This window comes from Brachyistius frenatus, unplaced genomic scaffold, assembly GCF_029030835.1.
Source record: "Brachyistius frenatus isolate BFR_SWC_R1_liver_20210118 unplaced genomic scaffold, ASM2903083v1 Contig_21, whole genome shotgun sequence".
In the NCBI taxonomy this organism is placed as follows: Eukaryota; Metazoa; Chordata; class Actinopteri; family Embiotocidae; genus Brachyistius; species Brachyistius frenatus.
Window position 1 is genome coordinate 670,846 of NW_027210620.1, and position 22,727 is coordinate 693,572.

General features: G+C 40.5%; 1 protein-coding gene across 1 annotated transcript in view; it reads left to right on the forward strand.

Annotated features, from left to right (window-relative positions):
• plxdc2b (plexin domain containing 2b) overlaps positions 1-19,506 on the forward strand; it is an 85,338-nt gene extending 65,832 nt beyond the window's left edge. The window contains exons 9-14 of the mRNA XM_069696315.1: positions 163-244; positions 6,154-6,214; positions 6,427-6,580; positions 12,496-12,534; positions 17,497-17,663; positions 19,340-19,506. Coding sequence (XP_069552416.1) covers positions 163-244; positions 6,154-6,214; positions 6,427-6,580; positions 12,496-12,534; positions 17,497-17,663; positions 19,340-19,459 — 623 coding nt within the window. The 3' untranslated portion in view covers positions 19,460-19,506. The remainder of the gene's footprint in view (positions 1-162; positions 245-6,153; positions 6,215-6,426; positions 6,581-12,495; positions 12,535-17,496; positions 17,664-19,339) is intronic.
• The last annotated feature ends 3,221 nt before the right edge of the window (positions 19,507-22,727 follow it).

The window sequence follows — 22,727 nt, forward strand, 5'->3', positions numbered from 1 at the left end:
GTAAGAGGAATTTATTTTAGCCCCTTTGGCTCAGTCAGTATGAGCTTCTGAATGGATTCTTTATCATTTTATGGCAATGTAGACCTTTCTCCTTGGCTCTGTGTCTAATAGGCTATCGATTGGGTAAATTGTTTGACCTCTGTTGAACTTCCTCCTCCACAGCCTGTCTCCAGTTCACCAGCTGTAGCGCCTGCATCTCCTCACAGATCAACTTCAACTGCAGCTGGTGCCATCGACTCAACAGGTTGGACTTCACGACACATTTACTCTCTAAAAAAGTCACCTTTGATTTTCATTTACACCTCCCCCACACCCTCCAGCATATTCTCAGACTTGCTGACTTCTATTTGTACTTTGTTTGGTGCACTCACCAAGGCGAACACACTGTGATGATTATTCATGCTTTTATTGTCATCCTTTCTAAACTATTGTCATTCTCCTATTTACTTATCCATACAAATAGTCCAGGATGTGGCAGCTACTTTATCTTTTACCGTGGAGCACTTTGTGACATCTGGTCTATAAAAGTGCTACCACAGTGTTTCTCTAAACCTTGAAGTTGTTTTTGTGCCTAAAAAAAAATATATTTAACATGCTATTCATCACCTCATAATTTAACACGGTTGTGTGTTGGTCTAGACAGCAGGCTTGTTTGTGAAATATGATCAGAACACATCAGTAACCTCGTTAAAGTTTTGCATTCTTTCAATTAAATTATCACACAGCAGGAGTACGGTGTGTAAACATCTCCTGCATACAGTATTTGGAATGATAATGGGTCAGGTTTTAATTTAATAAGTCGACTTCATTGTTCATCGAATGGGAAAGTAGTCGTAGTGTTTAGACGAGACAGCAGCTCGTTCTGACATTCATTCAACTCACACCTGTTCTGTCAACCTCTGCTCCACGTTTCCTCTTATCCTTCCTGTCTCCCTGCACTTCAAACCAAAGTAAATATTTGAGCTGCTACAGAAGCCTTAGCGTTCCTCCACAGAATTTCCTGACAGCTGAAATGTGAGCTGCGTTGGGTTTTGTTTTGTTGGATAGAGAGATACAGAGTTAAAACGACAGAGAGGAGATATAAATCACGGAGAGACCGTCGAGTTTATCATCCCTATAAGTTAAGAAAGTTCCAACCTGCATGTCAATAGATGTTTACGGTTATAATGTCTGAAAATGTTATTTTGGAGGTTGTTGTCAGGGTTGATTCAGCCTTACCCGTGGTGCCACCATTACTTCTCTCTAGTATGCTGCTGCATTTTAAATTCCTTGTGCATCAAATATTAATCTGCCACTTTTATTTCGGACTCATTATTTATTCTGCACTGTGTTTGACTGAAAAAATTTGGAACACCGGTGCTTTGTCCGCTGAGATTTGTTATTTAGGACTTTCAAGGGGTTTTGGATTTGATTCTCCGTCTTCTTTGCATCCTAAATGTTCCTGCTTCTGATAGAGACAAACCAATTTACTGTTAAGCCACATGAAAAACTGTTTTTCCACTCAGCAATTCATGGACACTGTGGAGAGATACTGTACGCCCATGGCAGTGATCTCATTAAGCTGCATTATAATTAGCGCTCTGACTGTGTTAATATCTGAGTGTTCAGCCTCCCTCTGCCCTTTGTATCCTTCAGCCACTTCCTTTGAAAGAGGCAAACATGCTTTAAACACGCACTAATTAAAAACCACGGCGGCCCGGCTGGCTCCAGGGTTAATGAAAGGCGTTGACATTTTAAGAGAACAGCTCTAATGAACCTCTCTCACAGTGCAGCGCTGGGAAGGTGAGAGCACAGCGCCTCCTTCATGCTAACTTACAAGCTGAATCAGGTTGTTGTGGCTGATGTGTGCAGACGCTACTGAGGCAGATTAATAAAGCATGACAGTGGACTCGCAGCGGGCCATGAGTGCCGGAGCATCTGAATATTGATGTGTTTGGAGGAAGTGAAGGGATTTGTTTACCTAAAAAAAAAAACACAGCTGGGGCGCATCACAAATGGCTGTTAAGAGGACGAATTATGAATTTTAATGGTCTGATAGAAAAATGATGTGGCACAAGCTGACCAGTCTAAATCCTGTCTCAAGTAAAAGCGTATATGTATTACTATCGAAATGTACTGCAGTAACAAAAGAAAAAGTATTACTAAACGGAGTAATATCGGTTTATTATCACTGGTGTATTTCTTGTAGTTGGTCAAAGTGGAGTTTAAGGCAGTTAATTCTTCACAACCTCAGTCCTACGAAAACTTGTCTTTCTTTGCGCGAGTCTTAAAAACCAGGGCAGAGCTCTGTGGTCACCGAGGGCGCCACCAGCTGGAGGGGCCCCAAAAATCAGGAAGAATCTGTCACTACTGGCCAACAGGTCCCCTTTATTATAGTACTGCTTGCTCTGCACCAAACATCTCGCACTGAGATGAGACCGCGGACACACTGTCGAGGGGCACTCTTCTGGCAGCTCATTATCGCCGTCATCTAATCTGCTGGCTGTTACAAAGCCCTCGCGGTTCATTTGCTCAACCTGCTGTGTAAGAATCAATATGACGGACCAGATTACTTATGTTCCATGCAAACACTATAATATGATCCACCCCCATGATGACACTGTGTCCTCAACTCGAGCAATGCAGTCAATGAGTCAGTTGGTTAAAGAATGAAATTATAAACAACGATGTGCATCCTGAATATTAAATAATTGATGGCCAGCAGGAAGGAAAATCCAGGCAGGCTATAAATCCAGATGTTTGTTCCCGGCTGTCAGAATCGCCCCATTGTGCTCCTTTAAAAAATACTGAAGGCTTTGTGAGCAAATGACCTGCTGAGCCACAAAATATATACCAAAAACAGTGGTGAGTTGGGTTTCAGCAGTGAACCTCATTTTGAAAACGTGAGTATTTTGTGAATGCTCTCGCTAAATCCAGCCACAGAAGGTTCCCACCGACATCTGCTCTGTGGACATAAAAAAAATAAAATACTGCGTTAAACAAGCATTATATATACAATTCTCTGCTAATTCTGCCAGAAGTGTGCACAGTCAATTGTGTAATGAAAGATAAACAATAAAAGAATGAAAATAGATAATGGATCATAAAATTTGATGAGGACAGCCATAAATGAATATCAATAACAGCTGCCCCCACCCCTCGCGTAATGACAGACTTTGTTTGTAATGTGGAGGTATCAGAGATATTCCCACACAGATGAACAATAACCTGTGCAATGTCAGGTTTTATTCTATAGCATATGATAAACGGAATAAAAAAAAAAAGGATAATAGATAATAGGAACTGGTGAACATGCAAAGATACGTACTGACAGATCATTTGTTGATATGATAAAGAACAGACATGAGTGAAACTGATTAAAGTTCAAATTGAAATAGTAGTTTTGTTATAAAATTATGAAGGGAGACACACGGAAAATCCCATCAAGGGGACCAAAATGTCTAGGAAAAGCCTTATTTTGTACAGAAATAAAAACAGTTCAACATGTTTTAGTTCTGCTTACAGTAATTAAGAAATACTCTAGAAATTAGTCTTTGTATGCTGAAACAAGACTGAACAAAGCAGGTTGTGACTACAATAGAATGCAAATGTTCATTCAGCAAAATTCGCAAAACAAGTCTGTTTGCAGTATAAACTGGTTCCAATATTTCCACTACACTATCAAATCATTTTCACCTACAAATAGAAATAAAACCTCAAGGATTCAGTTACATCCTGAAGAGACTTAATCAGGGAGATCTGGTTGATTCGGTGACACCTGATGGCAGCAGGAAGTTTATTTCATTCAGCAGGCTACTTCATCAGAGATACTGGTGTATCTGTTCATAGTGCAGCCAAACAAACTCACATTGTTTTCGTGAATTTCCACACAACAGCAGGCCACAGCAAAGGTTGAAGCCTATTAAACACTCTTTAATGTGAAGCAGCAGCAGTAACTTCATACGTGTCTGATATGGCTGTAGGAGAGAGAACAATAAACAAAGAGGCCGATCAATAAGATAAAATTCCTCTGGCTGAAACACGTGAATTCTTGTGAATCTGAATGCATTGTAAATATAAAGAGGTTATTACAGAACATAAATACACTCATGTTAAATAGAATGAAAAATGATTTTGTTTCATGGCTATGACAGTATTTCAGTAAAAATAGTAGATTTTTAGACTTTAGCTAGTAGACTTTTATTCTGCCATACAAGAATGACTCCATATCTTCCATGAATGAGTGGAAATGAAACCCAATAACAGGAAATCTCCATTTTTTTTTTAATTTTTTTTTTTTGTGACTGTTAAAAACCTGAACAGAAATATTCTCCCTCATGGGTTCATTTATATTCAAATGAAGCACCTCGGCCCATTTCCAATTAAAAACACTGTGGCTCGCTGCTTTGGAAGGCAGCTCGCTGAAATGGATGCCATTGAGAAGAAACAAAAACACAAGCTCCCTGTGGGGACAGGTTGAACCAGACCTGCTTGGTATTACTGTGTCTCATTCTGCTTCCTGCGCTGCCCTCTCAGGGGGGAAAGCAGTCGGGGGAAAAGTGGGGGATTAAGCGGAGGAATCTGTCTCGCTTGATTGAACAGATGGACAGAATTTTTTTTTTTTTTTTTTTTTGGAGGCGGGGGGGGGGGTGAATAAAAAGAAATGGGGTGATTAGAGAGGTAGAACAGTGAAAATTGACTCCTTCAGGTAAAGCCATTACCATAACAATATATTCACGAGATAAATGGGACCTGCTGGGACGTCGACTGGACTCATACTGTCCTTGCAGCACACAGATATCACTGCTACCACGATTTAAAACTGCTGCCTTCCTGCATTGAGCCGCTCATAGCTTGTTTTTATTTATTTTCCTCTATCTCAGTCACTTTTTTTTTTTTTTTTTTTTTAAACAGAGCACAATGTGAGTGGGTTTACTGCTTTGCATACTAACTTTACCCTCCAGACAGGAAACTGTTTGTGTACACCGACAGACTGAATGACGATGAGTTCACCAGTGGGCGAGTTTTATCATTTTTTTTTTATCAGCAGGGAGGATTAGTCGCTGCCGCCTCGATCGCCGTCTTGCCTTTTGAAGTTATTAGAAGTCTCGGGCCGTACTAGAAAAGTTGACTCAGCGGCAGCCTCATCAACGAGGCCCCATGACCCGCTGAACTTCCCCCTCGCAGATCTTCATGCTGTACAAAGCCGTTCCCTCCTTAAGCTCTTTGAGTCCAGACCTCGGAGGGTGGCAGAATGGGAGGTGCAGATGTCTGCTCCCCTGCTTGATTCAGAGTAGAAAAACATGAAGTGTTACGGCGCGCAGTTGAAATGACACTGTAAATGTATTAAAGCGGTACTTCAACAATGTTTACAAATCAACGTTAGTGCACTCTGCACCACGAGGAGAGCTTCTCTGCTTCGTCGTTTAAGGTCCTTTCTGGCTCTGGACAAGCTTTAGAAAGTTTAAGAGAATCTCTGATTGGATTTGACAAGGTACATTTTAGGGCACCCTCCGTTTGATTCCAGCAGAGGACATTTGTTTATAACGACAACAACACTTTTTATGGCATAAAACGACATAAAACCAAAGTTATCAGTTTGCTTTGGTATGACGATCAAGATGTTTTGGCTTTATAAACCATTAACGGTCCAGACTACAGTATTTCAACAGCTAGAGCAGCAACAACTAGTTGAATCAATTAATTACTCGATTTATTTTGGTTTTACTCTTGTCCAGACAAAACAAGACATTAGACTAAACAAATAATGAAAAAATATACTTGACTGATGAACTCGATCTGAATCATTTGCTGCAGCCTTATCACCAACTGTCGGATGCACTGACATAACATTTTGTACAGATATTCATGATGCAATTGCAGGGACCTTGATAATCCTCCGACTGTCCCTCTAGCTTCACCATGAGGTTGATTTTTGGGGGATAAAGTGAAATCTTTTGACATCTCTTGACGGATGGATTGTCATTACATTGGGTGTAGATATTCCTGTTTGTCTCAGGGTGAACTTAAGAGATCCCGTAATTTTTTTTTTTCACCTTCACAGATCACTCGGTATGGCAGCACGACTTTATTCTGTTTCCCACATTTTTTTCTGGAAGTGCAATCTTGAACTCCATTAAACTAACCGCAGTTTTGACTGTTGTTTCCTCCCAGATGTTCCAGCGGATTTGACCGCCATCGCCAGGACTGGGTGGACAACAGTTGCCCAGATGAGGTGAGCATTCAAACCGTGTTAAGCAGTTGTGATTTGATCATGATCAGAAGTGTTGTAAATGGTTCGGCTTGCGATTGTGTGTGCGTAGCCGTCGGCATGATAAATGCTCTTTGCTGCAGTAAGCAGGGAAAACCCTCCTAAATCCTCACGCGCACCTGTTTTTCCCTCTGAGACTGCACACACGAGCCTTACAATAATTTCTCATCTTTCAGACGAAGGACAAGATGTGTGACATCGTAGACACTACGTACCTTTACCCCTTCACCACCACGATTGTCGCCAAAACAACATCCAAGAGCAAAGGGGCCACCGCAGACAAAGACGCGCCCTCCACCTCCCACCCTCCCACCAGCGTCCCCACTGAAGGTAAAGTGGAAATCAGAGCTGGATCAAGGCGAGGATATTGTGTCGGAGCCCAGAGCTTTCTTTCAAGTCGTGATGGATGCTCTGTTCTGGCAAGATGTTAAATTGAGTGCATTTGCTGGAACTATTCTTTATTGGTATTGATGTGCTTTCTCTTTTACAACATGCACAAGACACTTTTCTCATTTAGAAAATGCATAAAAATGTGCTCTAGGTTTGCACTTAAGCTGATAAAAATTAATTCCGATGGCAGGCAGTGGAGCGAGTCGCAGCAGCTGCGTTTGTACCAGCTTTAAACAATGCAGATTGAATTAGGACAAATCTCACCAGTCTAAAATAGATCTGCTGGCTCCTTATCAGTTTTTTATTTGTAAAAACTTCATTTCTGATCACGGCGCCATTGATGGCTTAAAAGTATTCTCATCCAATCCCATCTTTAATCATTTTTCAGGTTATTTATGAGGCATTAACTTTTCCTATCTGACTGTGAAGGCCAATTTTCATTTTTCAAGGTTCACCGCTAAATATGAAATTAGGCACAGATCTGGCTTTTGTCACAGAAAGTGGAAAGTGACTGTACAATCATTATAGAGTTTAGTGAAATTGGCTCAATCTGATTCAGATACCAAGGCTCTCTGAAGGCCGTTCCTCTTTATTACCTGTACTTTCTCTCTTACGTTCTTTCAAGGTCTCATGTTATATCAGAGGGCTTTCTAGTCGGGTCCTCTGACTGTGGCTTGTGGAGAACGGTCGTAATGAAATTATATTTTAAAGAAACTTTCTCAAGTTATGCTGAAGGTTTCCCATACGGCTCCTCAAACTTCTTCATAATAATTGGCCTACATGTTCTGTTAGACATAAATGCTGTATATTCCTTTGTTGTGGTAATGAATATGAATATAATTTTCAAAGGTCCCATAATGAGAAAAATACTAAAACTTGTTGTTTCAATGATGATATTGAGCTTGAAGTAATAATTTAGATTTACATTTAAATACCAATGGTAGCTGGCCATATGAAGTATAACATTAATAGTATTAATAGCGTAAAATACAAATAGTTAACAGCTACTCAATGTTTTAAATCAAAAAACAATAATATATTCAAATTGTATAGGCAAAATACCACATCAGCTTTTTTCAATACAGAAATATTGAATAACATCAGCCTTTACTATAAAAGTGCCAACTGGTGTACATGAATCAAACAAAGCAAAGCTTAGGAAGAAAAGATGCATGTTACATGTTTTCACATTCAGTGTTTATATGTAGTGGTTATTTCTTTGTATAAATATAGTTATTATAAATATGGGCAAAATGCCAAATAATAGAAAGCATTAGTGATTCTTTTTTTTAAGTATGACAATCAAAGTAATAAAATATTTAATGTCATCATGTCTTTTTTCTTTTTCAAGTTTTATGAAAACAGCAAAGGTGAAAGAAATTGTGTTCCTTTTGATATTACACTGTAAAGTATTGTGCACATGATTCACTGCACCCCAGCAGGAGACTAACCCAAACCATCCTGCAGCACAGTCTCAGAGTTATATCATGCAAATCCTCTTTGAAAGCAGCAGACACGATTCTTTTGCTGATGACAGGAAAACGGCCAAGGTGTCCTCTGAAGTTTGTTTACTTCCATTTTTTTTTTAGTCCCTCAAGATGCCAGAGTTACGAGTTGGCTGAATTTATTTTGCCAATTTTCAGCTCATTTCCCTTTTTATTGCCATTGAGCAATTTATTTGAGTAAACAGGTGCTTTATCTTAATCAGCTGCAGATGTGGTTGGATTGAATCAAAATGAAAGGAAGCGCCCGCTCGCGTACTCAAATCATACGTTGGAGGCCACGTTATGTCACCATGAATATCATCATATGAAACATTGTGTATGTAATCAATACTGAAAGCACACGTGCTTCACTTTATGTATGTTTTTTTTTTCCCCCCTGGCTTTTGTGTTGTGTAGCTCATGTGATGCACCATGAGCTAATGGACAACCAGTCATTTCAGAAATCCACTCTTATCCATGTGATGATGAATGAATCAACTGCATCCTTTTAAGAGCATGAGGCCCCATGTATGGAGGAGGGGAGCCTCTGAAGGACATAATACAGCTTTAGCTGTGTTTCTTCGTCTATCTGACAGAATTTCAATGAGAAGAGGTTATTGGGAGTGGGAAATTATTTATTTAAGTAATGATAGTTTGACTTGTACATTTTTGGCGGTTAGACTCCGACGATGAGGGGCCGCTTCGTCGAGCGATGTCCCAGATGGACGTAGGAGATAGGAGAGGACCCCCCCCCCAGAGCTGAGACACCGTAGGTGGTGGAGTGGAGTGTGCGGATTTAAAATAAACCCATTTCTGTAGCACCAAAACACTCGAAAACATTCGACATCTCAGGGCACTTAAGACAGGAACCCAACAAATCCCACATGCGCGACAGCTGGAAGGAAAAAAAACCCTCTATTTTAAAGGAGGAGGAAAACCTCCTACAGTATGAAGGAAAAACTCTCCTTTAAACAGGAGGAAGACCTCCTACGGTATGAAGGAAAAACTCTCCTTTAAACAGGAGGAAAACCTCCAACAGAACCACGCAGTCTTCTGCCTAGACCGGTTGGTGAGACGAAAGATCGAAGATGTCTGATGGGAACTTTGGTGGAGAAATGTGTTTTTTTTTTTTTTAGTTGGTTTAAAAAAAAAAAGAAAACATGCATTACACATAAATTAAAAACTGAATTAGAAAATGGCCCAAAAAAAGCTCGTAAAGAAGTAGCAAGATGTTTGAAGGTGTAAGGTAGCGTGTTTTCAGTTGCTTATGACCTCATGTTAAAAGAAAACCCTGGTGTTACATGATACTCTGACCTCCTCATCCTGTCTATGGCTCCTGGTACTTAAACCCTTGTCTTAAAACATAAATCTTGATTTTGAAAAACGGGCTATAAATATAAAGTCTGTCTCCGTAATTTCCTAAAACAGATGGGGAGGGTCGTTTTTAGCAGACGCTCAAACAGATGTAAAAAGTGCATTTTTGGGGACTATTTTCAGCAGCGTTCATTTGTGTTTTTAATCGTTTTTATACCACAATGGAGCTCAATGACATGATATAAATGTAAGACGATGGTACGATGGTACTTTGGATCTTTGATCAATAAACGTTGAGTTTGAATGAAGGATTTTCAGAGATTTTCCTGAAGGTTCCTCAGCAAGGACTTTTGGTCTTGACCTTGGATATTGAAAATGAAAGGCAATCACGCTCTTCTAGGTTATTGTTCCCTGACAGTTGGACTCTAAAGTATATTAGAACGAGTTAGTTTCCTGCAGCAATTTCCTGCAGTCATTACTTTATATTTTGTGCAACCTTACGTCCACGTTTTTTTTTATTTTTTTTTTATCCTTTTCATCTCTTTTATTTTGTTCCCCTGGAAAGCTTTACTTTTTTAATTTAGGGCTCCATTTTTATTTAGCTTTAAAATGTTTCCCCAACTGAAGCCTTAAAAATGTCCCTGAACATTTTATGTCTTTAGTGTAACCTGAGATGGAGTGCAGCATCCACAGTGCTTTTTCACTCCTCTGATATTTTATAGATGTTATTTTTCCCCTCTATTTTTTAGATTTTCTTTTTTTTTTTAAGGATTTCTAGATTCAGGTCTGGGTCATCCATTATTTCATTTTTCATAAAAAGACAGTTACTTTCATCGCTAAGTCAGGCAGAGGCCGACCTTTTTCTCCATCGTACCCCCCATTAATCATCTTGCGGGGGGCTGAGTCTAAATGGACAGGCCATCGCGGTAGGGGTGCTCGAGAGGCTGCCGCGATGAGGATGGATGCAGTGGGTTCAGGGAGGAGTGTGAAAACTGTCCGGCTGTGTGGCAAAACACTACAAGTAGTCCTACAGATCAAACCTGGGCGTGGTGAGAAGACTAACAGGCGACCTAAAATGTGTGTGTGTGTGTGTGTGTGTGTGTCAGTATCCAGGAGGTCAACAGGTTGCGCTGCGGTATTTGCATTTGTTATAGCTGACTGTTCGACACGTACAGCGGATCAGTTTCCCCGGCTATGACCTGTCTCTTCAGCTGCGGGGGGTGGGGGGCGGTCAGAGGTCAAGTTAGAGTGCAGGCTGGGTGGCTGGTGCTCGTGTTGGCGACCTGCAGCTGGACGAGACAGAGGGAGGGAGGGAGGGAGGGAGGGGAAGAGAGACAGACAAGGAGAGGAGAAAGTGTCTGTATGGGTGGAGGTTTTGTTTGGGTGTGAAACATACTTCATGAGCCCCCATCAGAGGAGCTGTGTCACATAAAGACAAGCTCAGGGGTGACTTATCTCTTGTATACCTTTCCAGGTAACAGCATTGCTACTAACTTATGCCCAAGAACTTTTGCATTAAAATTTGTAAAAAAAAAAAAAGTTGATGGCACCAGGGACGACAGTGCCACAATTAACATACTCACACTTGCTGTATTGAGTGTTTAAGTGCGTTCACACTGACCGAAAAGTGCTGTAGAAATGTAGTGCGCTGTGAGTACCCGGATGATGCACTCGAAATGGTCCCAAAATCGAGTATAAAACACGGGACACTTTTCACCCATGGTTGCCAATCACGGCTACGTAGTAAAAAAGAGAGGGACCACCGACATTAAGTATTTTAAATGGCGTCATCTGAGGAAGCTGCAGCTGTTGCAGAGTTTCAGGTCGTTAGCTTATACCAACAGACGTATGTGAATTGAGACGCAGCCATTGTCAGTCCACCACTTTCATTTAGACTCTCGTTTTCTCCCACATATTTTCCTCCTTCCATTGCATGTACAATCTCTAACAATGTTACAGTTTTGCTAAATGGCTTAATGACCTACTAAGGCAGGTTACTTGTCAATATTTTTCTCTCTTTTTTTTTTTTAATCTTAAACACTTGAAAGCAACTTGACACTCTGGCCCTTCTCCCATTGTTACAAAGGTACGAGCTGAAGAAAAGAGCCATCGCTTAAGTGGAGACGAAATCAATATCTTATCTATTTTGCGACACAAAACAGTTTTTTTTTTGTTGTTGTTTTTTTTTTTATCTCTAAACTTCTTTACTGAATGGACAAACTCCACTTAAAAAAAAAAAAAAAAAAAAACCTGGGCTGTTTTTTTGTCAATTCTTCAGAATTCAGATTACTTTATTATTTGATTAATTCAAGGAAATGGTTCAAATATTTTTATATTTTGAGACCAACTAAACTTACATTCACGCATATACGTAAGGAAGTAAATGACAAAACATGAAGCATTTCACATGATTTCTGGTAACTTCTAGTATATATTCCATCCTCTAAATGGATATTTTTGAGATATAAAATCAAATAGTCGCTCTGCGTTGCACCCTTCGTGGCTTCTATTCCTCGAGCGGAGATAATGATCCAAATTCATGACCCGCACTCTGGTGTGGGATTGACTTGGACACAATTTTTTGCAGTCACTTACCGAATAATATCTCTTTTAATGATTCATTTCAGAACACTAAAAGGCTGCTGCATTTGCCCGATTTTTGAAAATTGAAAATAGAAAATCCTTTTGAATTGAAGCGTCCAGTGAAATATATCTGCCAGTGTATGTGCTGAATTTGCATAATGTGAATCCTATGGTGTGTGTGTGTGTAAATGCCTGCTACCGTTCGAGAAGTGGGTCACGCTACATTTCCATATTTCACATGTATAGTTAACCCCAGACGGCTTTTATGTGCTGAATTATGGATGCTGAGCCATTATAGTCAAAGCATTCATTTTTAATAGGATTTTAAAGGAAGATGGTTCGCTAATGAAAGAAGCTTAATCTCATTTGGGACCTTCGGGGAGTTGTTTACATTGTCAGAGCTTCAAAAACAAACTACAAAGAGAAATATTGATTATTATGTCTGATGTTCTTTCTCTATTTGTCTCCTCACAGATGATACCAAGATCGCTCTGCATCTCCGAGACAACCAGGGTAGGTCCCTGTCTTTCACTGCTATTGTTGCTGCTCTCTTTTGTTTTTATGGCTCTGTTTGTTTCCCTGTCCGGCTGCTGGTTTGATGTTGGCACTGAGATATTGGTCCCTGATTACTTTTTTTTGTTTGTTTGTTTGTTTTTGTGGGGACTTATGATTTAGTTAACTGACAAACTTTATCCAGCAGCCGGCCACAACGCTTTACTGTCCTCCGAGGGCTGCTGCGATCAATTACAGTGTCTGGACTGGTGTGAGGGAAGGCTGCATGGCCAAAAGTTAGAGCTGTATTTAATTGTAGTTTCTATTCAAAACACAATATACCATGTATATAATATTTGTTTGGTTTAATGTGGCTAAAATGCCATGGCTCTGAAAAGTAACCCAAGAAACTGGAATGAAAATTGCCTCTTAAATTTGAGCTTAAAGTGGCTTGTTTTTAACGTTCGCATGCACAGAGTTTCATTACGTAAGATTGTGGTCTTCTCACGAGTTGAGCAAAAATCGAAAAACTTTAAACCTCTGGGATTGTAAACTGGTTCTCAGGTAGGCAGCACTTTCTTCTACTCAGTTGTTATTCATCGTGAATTAAGTTAGAATGTTTCAGGGTTCATTTTTTTGACCTTGCAAACAACGTGGTAAAGGCCCAGTGTTCTGGAGCTTTTGACCATATCACATGAACTTCTTTGGCATATAGTGTTGCCCAGCTGTCGTGGAGTTGGTGCTTAAATTGAGTCATAGAGTTAAAGAGAGCCGTAAAGCGGTCAGGTGGAAGGAACGCCTTGACGAGTGCTAAGAAATCGTTCTGCTGAGGAGGAGCTCCAGAAGCGCTAGTCAGTGCACTTTGTACTGCCAAAAGTTTAGAATATCAATCCTCCTATTGGTGAATGTTCTTAAAGATTATTCGTGGAGCAAGTTGGCTGCCCGAAGGGATTATTGAAATGTTTGATTGTGCTACTGAATATTTCAATTATCAATTAAATTCTTTGTCCATACAATTAAATTAAGCAAATAAAGACAAATTTGACCTTTTTAGAGCTGTCATCATTCAGTTCATTATTTTATCTGACAAAAATCCACAAAATCAAAATGAAATCAGTTTAAATTCGATGAGACGGAGAAAAGCTTAAAATCTATTCAATTAATCAATGAATTGACCAGGAGTGTATTATAATCACATGTATTCATTCATTTATTTTTAGAATAAGACCAAATTTTAGAACAGTGAAAAGAAATTAGCTGCTTTTACAGATTTCTACAAAGTAAAAGCATGTGGTTGTGGCCTTTCAGTTTAAAATTAACTTGAAATTAACATTTTTGAAGGAACAAACATTCGTCCCGTCAACAAAAGACATTGAAGTGAAAACCAAAAAGCTCCTTTTAGTGAGGGAACTTCATGGTATTTGCAGGAAACGGTTAACATTAATGACACCACAGTGTGAGACTGAGGTTTCAGTCTTTTTCACAGCGATTGTATCAGAGTATCAGAACTACTTTGACAGTGCCAGCTGTTTGAAAATTGATACGGCACCTCCAGAATTCAATATTTCTCTCAGTCTGCTTTAGTTGCTAATGTGTCCCAAAACATCCCAACTCCTGAAACGTTTTGAACTCCATCAGTTTTCGGAGATAGCCTCTCAAATGTTTCATTTCCTGCTTGAGAGGAATTGGAAATCCGCGGCTTCGATCGTACTTTCATTACACAAACGCTGCATGTCTCCCACCACTCCAACACCCCCGAGCTGGCGCCGTGATGATATTTCTCTGCATTTTAAAAAAAAAAAATTTCCATGCGTCCAACCCTTTATCACCACATACCTGGCTATAATGTTATTCAAGGCGAAAAGGAGTTGTGAGGAAGGCTCCGTGACACATAAAGCATGAAATTATCCTGGCTTTGTCTTTGTTCAAGTCAAAATATTGATGTTATTAATATATATACCGGGTATTTCTAAAAGTGTATTTAATCAGACTTTGGTTTCAGTCTAACTCATGTCAGTCCGTCTCTAGATGATCCAGCGTGTTCATATCTCATATCAGCCAGTCATACCAAGGTGTCATCTGACCTTGACTGAGGCGGGAAATGCTGAAGTGATTACAGCTCCAGTGCTCTGATAACCAACAGCCGGAGCGAAGTGCCCTTTCTCAGAAGGCTGCTGCTCAACAACACTGCTCCTCAGCTCCTATTAACAAAGAGCCTGAATTATAGGTCTGCTCGGTTTGTATTGTCAGTTTCCTGAAACCCATTAGCCAAGTGCTCCGTTGTGCTGCTCTTGTTACCGCTGTGGCACTGATGTGGAGCTGAAAACGAACAGCCCGGCTGGGTTTCCGCCGGTCTCATTTGTCCTCCCTTAAAATCTCGAATGCGTTTTATTTGCCGTCTAAGAGCTCTGATGTCCAATAGCGTTCCCTCAGCCTGTTCAGGCTCTCTCGCAGGCGTAGGGACAAATCTGAGGAGTAGATTCAATCTGCTAAAGGCATTTATCTGTGTCCCATTCTGAATGCATTGAGCTAAAATGACAAATATTCCCAGAAATGACCGTGGTGACATAGTTGATACTATTTTTAGCCATCAGTCTGTCGTTTTGGTCCAGACTGAACAGCTAAAGCTGCCTCAGTGTTATTTCTGTGGTAAAAATGCCGCCCCCCAAAAAAAATCACAAATTCCAGCATTTAAAAAAAAAAAAAAAATCTGCTGTTTTTTTCTAATTATGAAATAATAAATTAAATGTCTGGACAAAACAAGCAATTTCAAGGCTTTTCCTTTTGACTTTTTAAAATTTGCTCTGTAATTTTAGACAAGAAAAATATTTGGAAAAATAGAAATGCAGATTTTTGGAGACAACGATGAAAGTATCTGTTCCACAGAGGATAAATCCTCTCCTTTGGGGACTCACTGACTTGTCCTCTAGCGCCACCTTGAGGTTGACATTTGAGATTTTAAGAGAAATGTCTCAATAACTTGAAAGGACTCTATACCCAAGGATGATCTGATTCACTGATTTGAGCTTTCACATATCTATAACCACCAACAGGTCGAGGTTTATATAATCTGTCATCAAATTGTAGCTTTATTAGTCATTATTATTATTTATTATTTATAGATTTTCTTTGTTGTGCTAATAAGCAAATGCTACTGCTGGCAAGCCAGGATGCTGAACTTATATAGTGAAAAACAACAATTTACATGCACATCATGATCAATCAAAACGGTATACATGCTAATAATTAATCAAAATAATACACATGCTGGTGATCAATTAAAATGTTCGCATGCTGATGTTAGCATTTAGCTCAAAGCACCCCCCTCCCACCTCCCCCTCCTGGACTAACAGCCTGTTTGGGCTTCCAGCTGAACCAGGAGATGTCTCTTGGACTGTGCAGCTACGACCAATAAGCACAGAGGGAAAATGGTTTTCTGAGGGGGAAAAAAACCCACAGAGAAACAGACTGTGTTTATTAGAGAGAGCGAGAATGTCATAATGTCGTTTTCTCTCCCAGGTTGTTTTTGTCTCTAAATTATAGGACTCCTGACATCCTATGTTTAAATTGACTGACACTTTATTTAAAACCAAATTGCACGGTGAAAATTGTTTGGCATTGTAGCTCATCAGTTGTTTTGTTTCAGCACAATTTATCCTTTTTTTTTTCTTCTTCTTCTTCTTTTTTTTTCCATTTCCGGTAATGGTCTGCACATAATGGCTTCACTGGCTTTTTTTTTTTTTTTTTTTTACAGAGCTGCACATTCACAGTGACTGCCCACACTCATTGGACAGGTTTGATTACCAACCCCGGTTTATTGTGTGGGCTGGAAATCAATGAGGCAGGGAGCCAGGGGGAACCAGCCTCTCGCTTACAGCTGCTAATTAAAGCGAGGGAGGAGCCCGGGGGAGGGGGGGGGGGGAGGTCTGTCACAGGGGCACCGGAGAAGAAATCCACAGCTATGCGAGACAAATTGCAGGTGAAATTCTTTTTCAAAGTTTTCGTGTGCGTGCGTGTTTCACGAAATTGCGCACACGAAGATGAACACAAAGATTCCCAGTAGGTTGACAGGATGCTGTTACCGTCTTCACTTTTTTTTTTTTTTAATTCCCCTTGGGGATTAATAAAGTATATACCTACCTACCTACCTACCTACCCAAAAGAACTCTTTGAGAACACCTGCCGGGTCGACTTTGAGGTTCGAACATGGATCCGATGGAGTGCTTTTACGCACGACTTCCAAGGCTCTCGCTGAAGGACGGACTTATTATGTAGTCACTACATACAGCCTCTTCAGTTTGCAGTGCCACAACCGCAGGCTTCAATAGGACTCTCTCTCTCTATCTGTGGACCTGCTTCCTCCTCCTGTCAGGACCCTACACCGCTGACCTTGACGCGGGATGAACTCTTCCTCCTACTTGTGGGAGAGGAGAGCGGCTCGTGAATACCTAAACGGACGTCCAGAACAATCGCGCTGCAGAGTGCTGAAGACCCAGTTTAACCCTGAACTTTGAGTGTGCTGTCAAACAATGAGAAATGTCCCTTTAATCATCTTTTCTTGGACATAATAATCCCGATTAAATTCACTGAAAACTATTTTCAAACATACGCAGCTACAAGAGAGCGGCAGCAGAAGTTTCACTGTAAAAGCATTATTTTTTTTTATTTATTTTTTTAAGTGCTGACATCTAACAAAATCTGAACTTTTAGTCATATTGGTTCGTGTTTGAAAGGAGTGTATTGATGAATGATGAGTGTCCCCTGCTGGTCGACTTCAAAACTGCAATAAAAGTAGAAAAACAAACAAAAAAACATTTGGTGAACGCTTGTATCCAGAATATCACAGCATTTGAAGCAGAGTAATAATTAAACCACTAATCCCTGCACTCTAAAATCTTTATTTTTTTATTATTATGATTATTATTTTTAAGTATCTCAGTTTAAAAGGGTTCTGACAGATTGTTTGGTTTGGTTTTTTTCCAGTGATGCCAGCTGACAGCGCTGTGGACAGGGTTCCCGGCTCACATCCTCTGCACACCGGTCTGATCCTGGGCATCCTGCTGGTGATGCTCATCATGATCGCCGGTGTGCTGATCACCGTCTACATCTACCATCACCCGACGTCTGCGGCCAGCATCTTCTTCATCGAGGTGAGCAGCGACACCAACCGCCCGGCCCGACGCTGCGGGCTCGACTGACTGACTCCAGAATAAAAATTAACTGAGAAGGAAAGATGATCGTCGACGTGGAAACAAAATAAGTTCAGTAAAGTGTGTTGTCATAAGGTCGGTTCAGATCTAACAATTTAAAGTTCTTTATTTGACAGCTGTTTTCAAGGTCCGCAGTTTCTGTTTCAGACTTTTGCCATTTAAGCCAACATCAGCCAGAAGTTCTGAGTATACCCAACAAATTAGTTTACCTATTAAAGAAACAAAGAAAGGAAAACAGAAAAATATTTGTTTATGTTCCCGTGGGATGAGGATATGTATGCGTATATACAATGATAAATAATTTATAGCATATTTTCCCTTATCTTCTTTTGCTGGAGAACAACATTCACAATGTTAGTGTTCTCATAAACCAAACTAATTTCTCAAAAACGCAGACATATGTTGTTTACCAGCATGTGATCATTAAATTAGGAATGTGTACAAACCATTTATTTTAAGGAATTTTTTTTTTTTTTAGACCTTCGGACATTCTGGTGTAATAGTAAGAAAATATTTATTAAAAAAACAAAACACTCAGCTCAGTGCACTTTATTCCTCTGTTCCTGGCTCATAAATATGCATCAAAATTTTCAGACGGAGATGATGAAACTTAGTGCACACAGTCTGTTCATTAATGAATGTGAATTCCCTGAGGATGAGAAGTTGCTGATGAGAGCGTAGTGCACCGAGCGATGTTCAAACATCATATAAAAACAAATGACAACTTCTCAAGTTCCAGGTTGTTCTTGTTTTCAATATCACCAGGTCATTTTCACGCACAGGGACTTGATGATGGGGATCTTGTTCACGCTAAAATGAAGTCTCAGCACAATGTGCAGCAAACCCAAAACATTTGACATTTACTGTTGTGCTAAAAAAAAAAAAAAATGTCTAAAATAGCAGAAACATCAGCATTTTGTAAACTTTGCAGAAACAGGAGTAAATAGCACATGTGTTAGGGAATATTTTCAATATTCAAAAATCCCTTGAAGAGAGTCTCAGGAAGTTTCTTTAGGAAAAAAATTAATTATATATATATATATATATTTTTTTTTTTACTTTATTCTGTTCTATCTCTCAGGCATTAAAAAAAAAAAAAATTCACTTGTTGATTGAACTGCTCACTTATCAGATGTATATCCTGTGACAAAAATAGATTGTGGTTTCTGGTAAGAAGTCATAAGCAACAAAGGCGAGGAATCACGGCTCCCTGGAGTGTTTTATGGCAACACGATGGTGCGTGTCAGACTGAAATAACTAACGTGGTCATCTTTGTGTGAATGACGATGACGTCATCCTAACAGGTCACATGTATACACACTCAATTTCCCCTATAGTGTCCAAAAAAAACATGAGATTTTGGACAGTTCCCAATCATCATGTCTTTTTGCTTTATCACCGCAGCATGTCGAGTCAATTTTTCACCTACAAAATGTGTGAATTTCTCGGCACCGTATAAAGCCTAATAATCCCACTCAGAAAGTCAGACGCTCTAATCAAGGGCAGAAGGTAAATGGGAAGGGATATTGGACAGTCTGGCGCTCCTCATCTCTAACCTTAACCTTTGACCTTGATGCCTCCTTATCTCCCTCCCAAACTCCCGCCCACCCCTACAGAGACGCCCGAGCAGGTGGCCGGCCATGAAGTTTCGCCGGGGCTCGGGTCACCCAGCCTACGCGGAGGTGGAGCCTGTGGGGCAGGAGAAGGAGGGCTTCATCGAGTCCGAGCAGTGCTGAGGGAGGAGGCGGCGTCCGCATTCACCGCTGCCCGCCCCATCCCACCCCCCTCCGCCCCTACCGCCTCCCCCTTCCCTCCCTCCCCACGCACCCACCCACGCCCCTTCTCCCTCCTGCTCCATTGGGACTTCTCATCGGGAGCCTCCAGGATCTGCTCGTCGCCGGAGGAGCCCAGTGTACACAATGACTCGTTAAGACTGTGGAATCGGCCCATCGAGTGCCAGATGAGACTGGATACAGCAGCCAGCGGCATGAGGAAGCGAGAGAGCCCTCAAAACTGATCCCAGACAAACACACTGTTCAGCTCCTGTTGGCTAGGAACTGACCCGCCGGGGGACAGACGGAGGAAACAACATCGACGTCATCGACTCAGTCGGCATTGGTTAGGAGTCGGCGCGGCTGCTGTCATGTTGCCATGGAGGGATTGTACAGCCTGACTGCCTGGACTGGATGCTGGTGTGTCTGAGGGGGAGCAGGGTGAACTATACAATATATATTTTCAGAAACAATACAGAATATGTGAACAGAGATTTCCACTTTATTGTCGGTGGGGTTATACAGTATAGGCCTTTGTATATCCATCAGGTTTTTACTTCTTTTTCTTTCAGTATGTTGGGTTTGGCACAATTATCTGTATAGACCGTCGGTATTGCTTTTCAATACCATAGCAGGCTTAATTGACTTTTCCACAGCGCGCTGTGCACAGAGAGGCGGCGGCTGTGCGACATGACATGACGTGAGCTGAACTGATGTCACTGCGATCAATCGCAGCTGGGAGTAACGCTCTGAACATTCGGCACCGCTGTTGGATCGATGTTTAGTTGGTTTGTCAGATGGTTTTTGTTCACTGAGATTATCTCAATGGTTTATTTTTATTTTTTTTTTAATGGGTGATGGGCACACTATTCTCTTTTTTTTATTTTTTACTTTTGCATTGGTTTCGTTACGGCCGTGCCATTTTGTCCCTGACTAGAGTTTGCACTTTTTTTTTTTTTTCCTTTGACATGTGGTACTAATGCAAAATTACAAGACAGGCGCTTGTGAGTGTGAATATATTTTCTGAAGTGTAAGTGATTCATGTGTGTGTGACTACAGGAGAGCCGTTTACAGTAGTAATTGGATATCCACCTGCTTTATGGGTGCATATATTCGAGCTGGCTCTGCACCGTTGATTCTTATTGATCTGAATCAGAGCTATCTGGATACAGTTTGTGAGCCAGAAAACACACTGGTCTGATTGGAGTTTTTATTGATTTTCGCAATGTGGTTTCTTTTTCCATAACCAGTTCATGATTAATAGTTATGATTGGCTCTTCTGTGTCAACATAATAGTGTACATACTGAGGCCAAAACATTTGCAGATTCAGGTAACTCATGGCAAACATTTGTAGAATAGCAGCGAAGGTACTGAGAAACTGTTTTCCTTTTTTATGAGTGGCCTTTTTTTCTCTACTTTTTTACTTAAATGTGAATACTGTTCCCATCGTTGCTGTCACGGATCAATACCCAAATCAAACGCTCATCTCTACTGTTAAACCATGTTTTTACACCAATGATTGTAGACTCATTTTTAGAGACACTAAAGCTCAACATCCTGGAATTCTACTGAAAAACAATACGTGCAATATTACATCCGTTCAGTTCCACGCATTAAAATAACATCATCTGGATTTAAATTTTGTACACCTCGTCTCCATCACATTGAGACCAAAGACTAATCAGCGTTTGAGTGAGATATATTTACCTCAGTCTCCCCCACGCCTCACCAATCAGCTGCCGTCAGCCCGTCGTGGTAACTGTAGATGTTTTATTGGTGTTTAGCAACCATTTTTAATGTCGTGTAAAACTATCACAGACGTAACCATGAACCATTCGCTAAGCCCCTCCCCCTAACAGCAACTGTCCAATCATAGCTTAGAAACCGTAACCAGGCAGGATGGCAGCTGGCTAGTACCCAAATAGTCGCAACCATAAATGGAAATAGACACTTGGTGTGAAAAGTGAGGCCAATGCGAAAGTGTCTTTAAGCGTAATACCACTGATGACCACCAGGGTCTGGCTCCAAAAAAAACCGCTGGCCCCAATAGATTGCCATTCAAAAAGTGTCAACTTCTCTCATGAAATGCAAAGTCAGTACATTTCTCCCACAAGTCATTACGGTGTCATTAGCTCAATTCCTTACTTATGATTAGTGTTCTTCTAAAAAATAATTCCATAATTATTTATATATTAGGCTTCAAGGCTTCAAAAGGCCAGAAATGGGTTGAATTTGTGCAGCAGACGGAATATTTTTCATCCAAATCTTTGGAGGAATCTCTGGAGTTTCCTTAAAATACCACTAGAACATCTGTGTTTTTAAACGACCCCTTGGGTCTTAGTTAGTTTGTTCAGGTGTGAATGATAACATTAAAAATGACTATTCCATGAAGCCGAGACTATTGAACGTGCTCGCTTGTTGTTTCGGCTGACCGGGACACTTGATATAATTGAGCCGTCGTTGAAGAAATGTTTCACCGCTGCTTTTCCTGCTTCATGAGAGCAGGCAAACATCACTTAGCTGTCGTCAGAACGAGCACACCTTCTTCTGGGTGAAAACAAACGCCGTAAAAGGGCCGGTGCCAAATTGGAAAAACGAATGACGCCGTGGCGATAAGCTGCTGTGTTTTATTGATGAAAGCATGTTAATGTTAGCGATGTATTCAGTTTATAGGAACGTTGCGCTGGACAGAATTCAAAATAAAGTGTCTTAACATCAGAAAAAGTGACGAATGTTTGATATACATTACCTGGAGATTCAATAAGGTAGTTGCAGATGTCTGGATATGACACCTCAAACCAATGGATGAGGTCATTCTTCCACAATGATGGAGGCGGACTGCAAGGACATTCATCAACAACGCTGATTTGTGATCCGCAATAACATAATTATTTGCCTGCCTGGCAACAGGATTTTGGCTTCTAGTAGATAAAACACAATCCTGTATTCTTATTTTCTGCTATTAAACTGGCATTAGATCTCAGACTTTATATTTAGCAGCAGTCAAATTTCTAGAAGCCGTTTTCACCCAATTAAGGGGCGGAGCCATGACACAGGGGTAAAATATCCAGATGTGCCGCTTTCATTTGTTTCGTGTCGTAACTTGTCAAATCACTACACACCCAAAGATGCTTATACGAATCATGTGTAGACACTAAATGAAAGACTCTCGGGCTGTTTTAATCATGACACATACTGCCATTCAGAAATAAACCATTATGGTCTAATTGG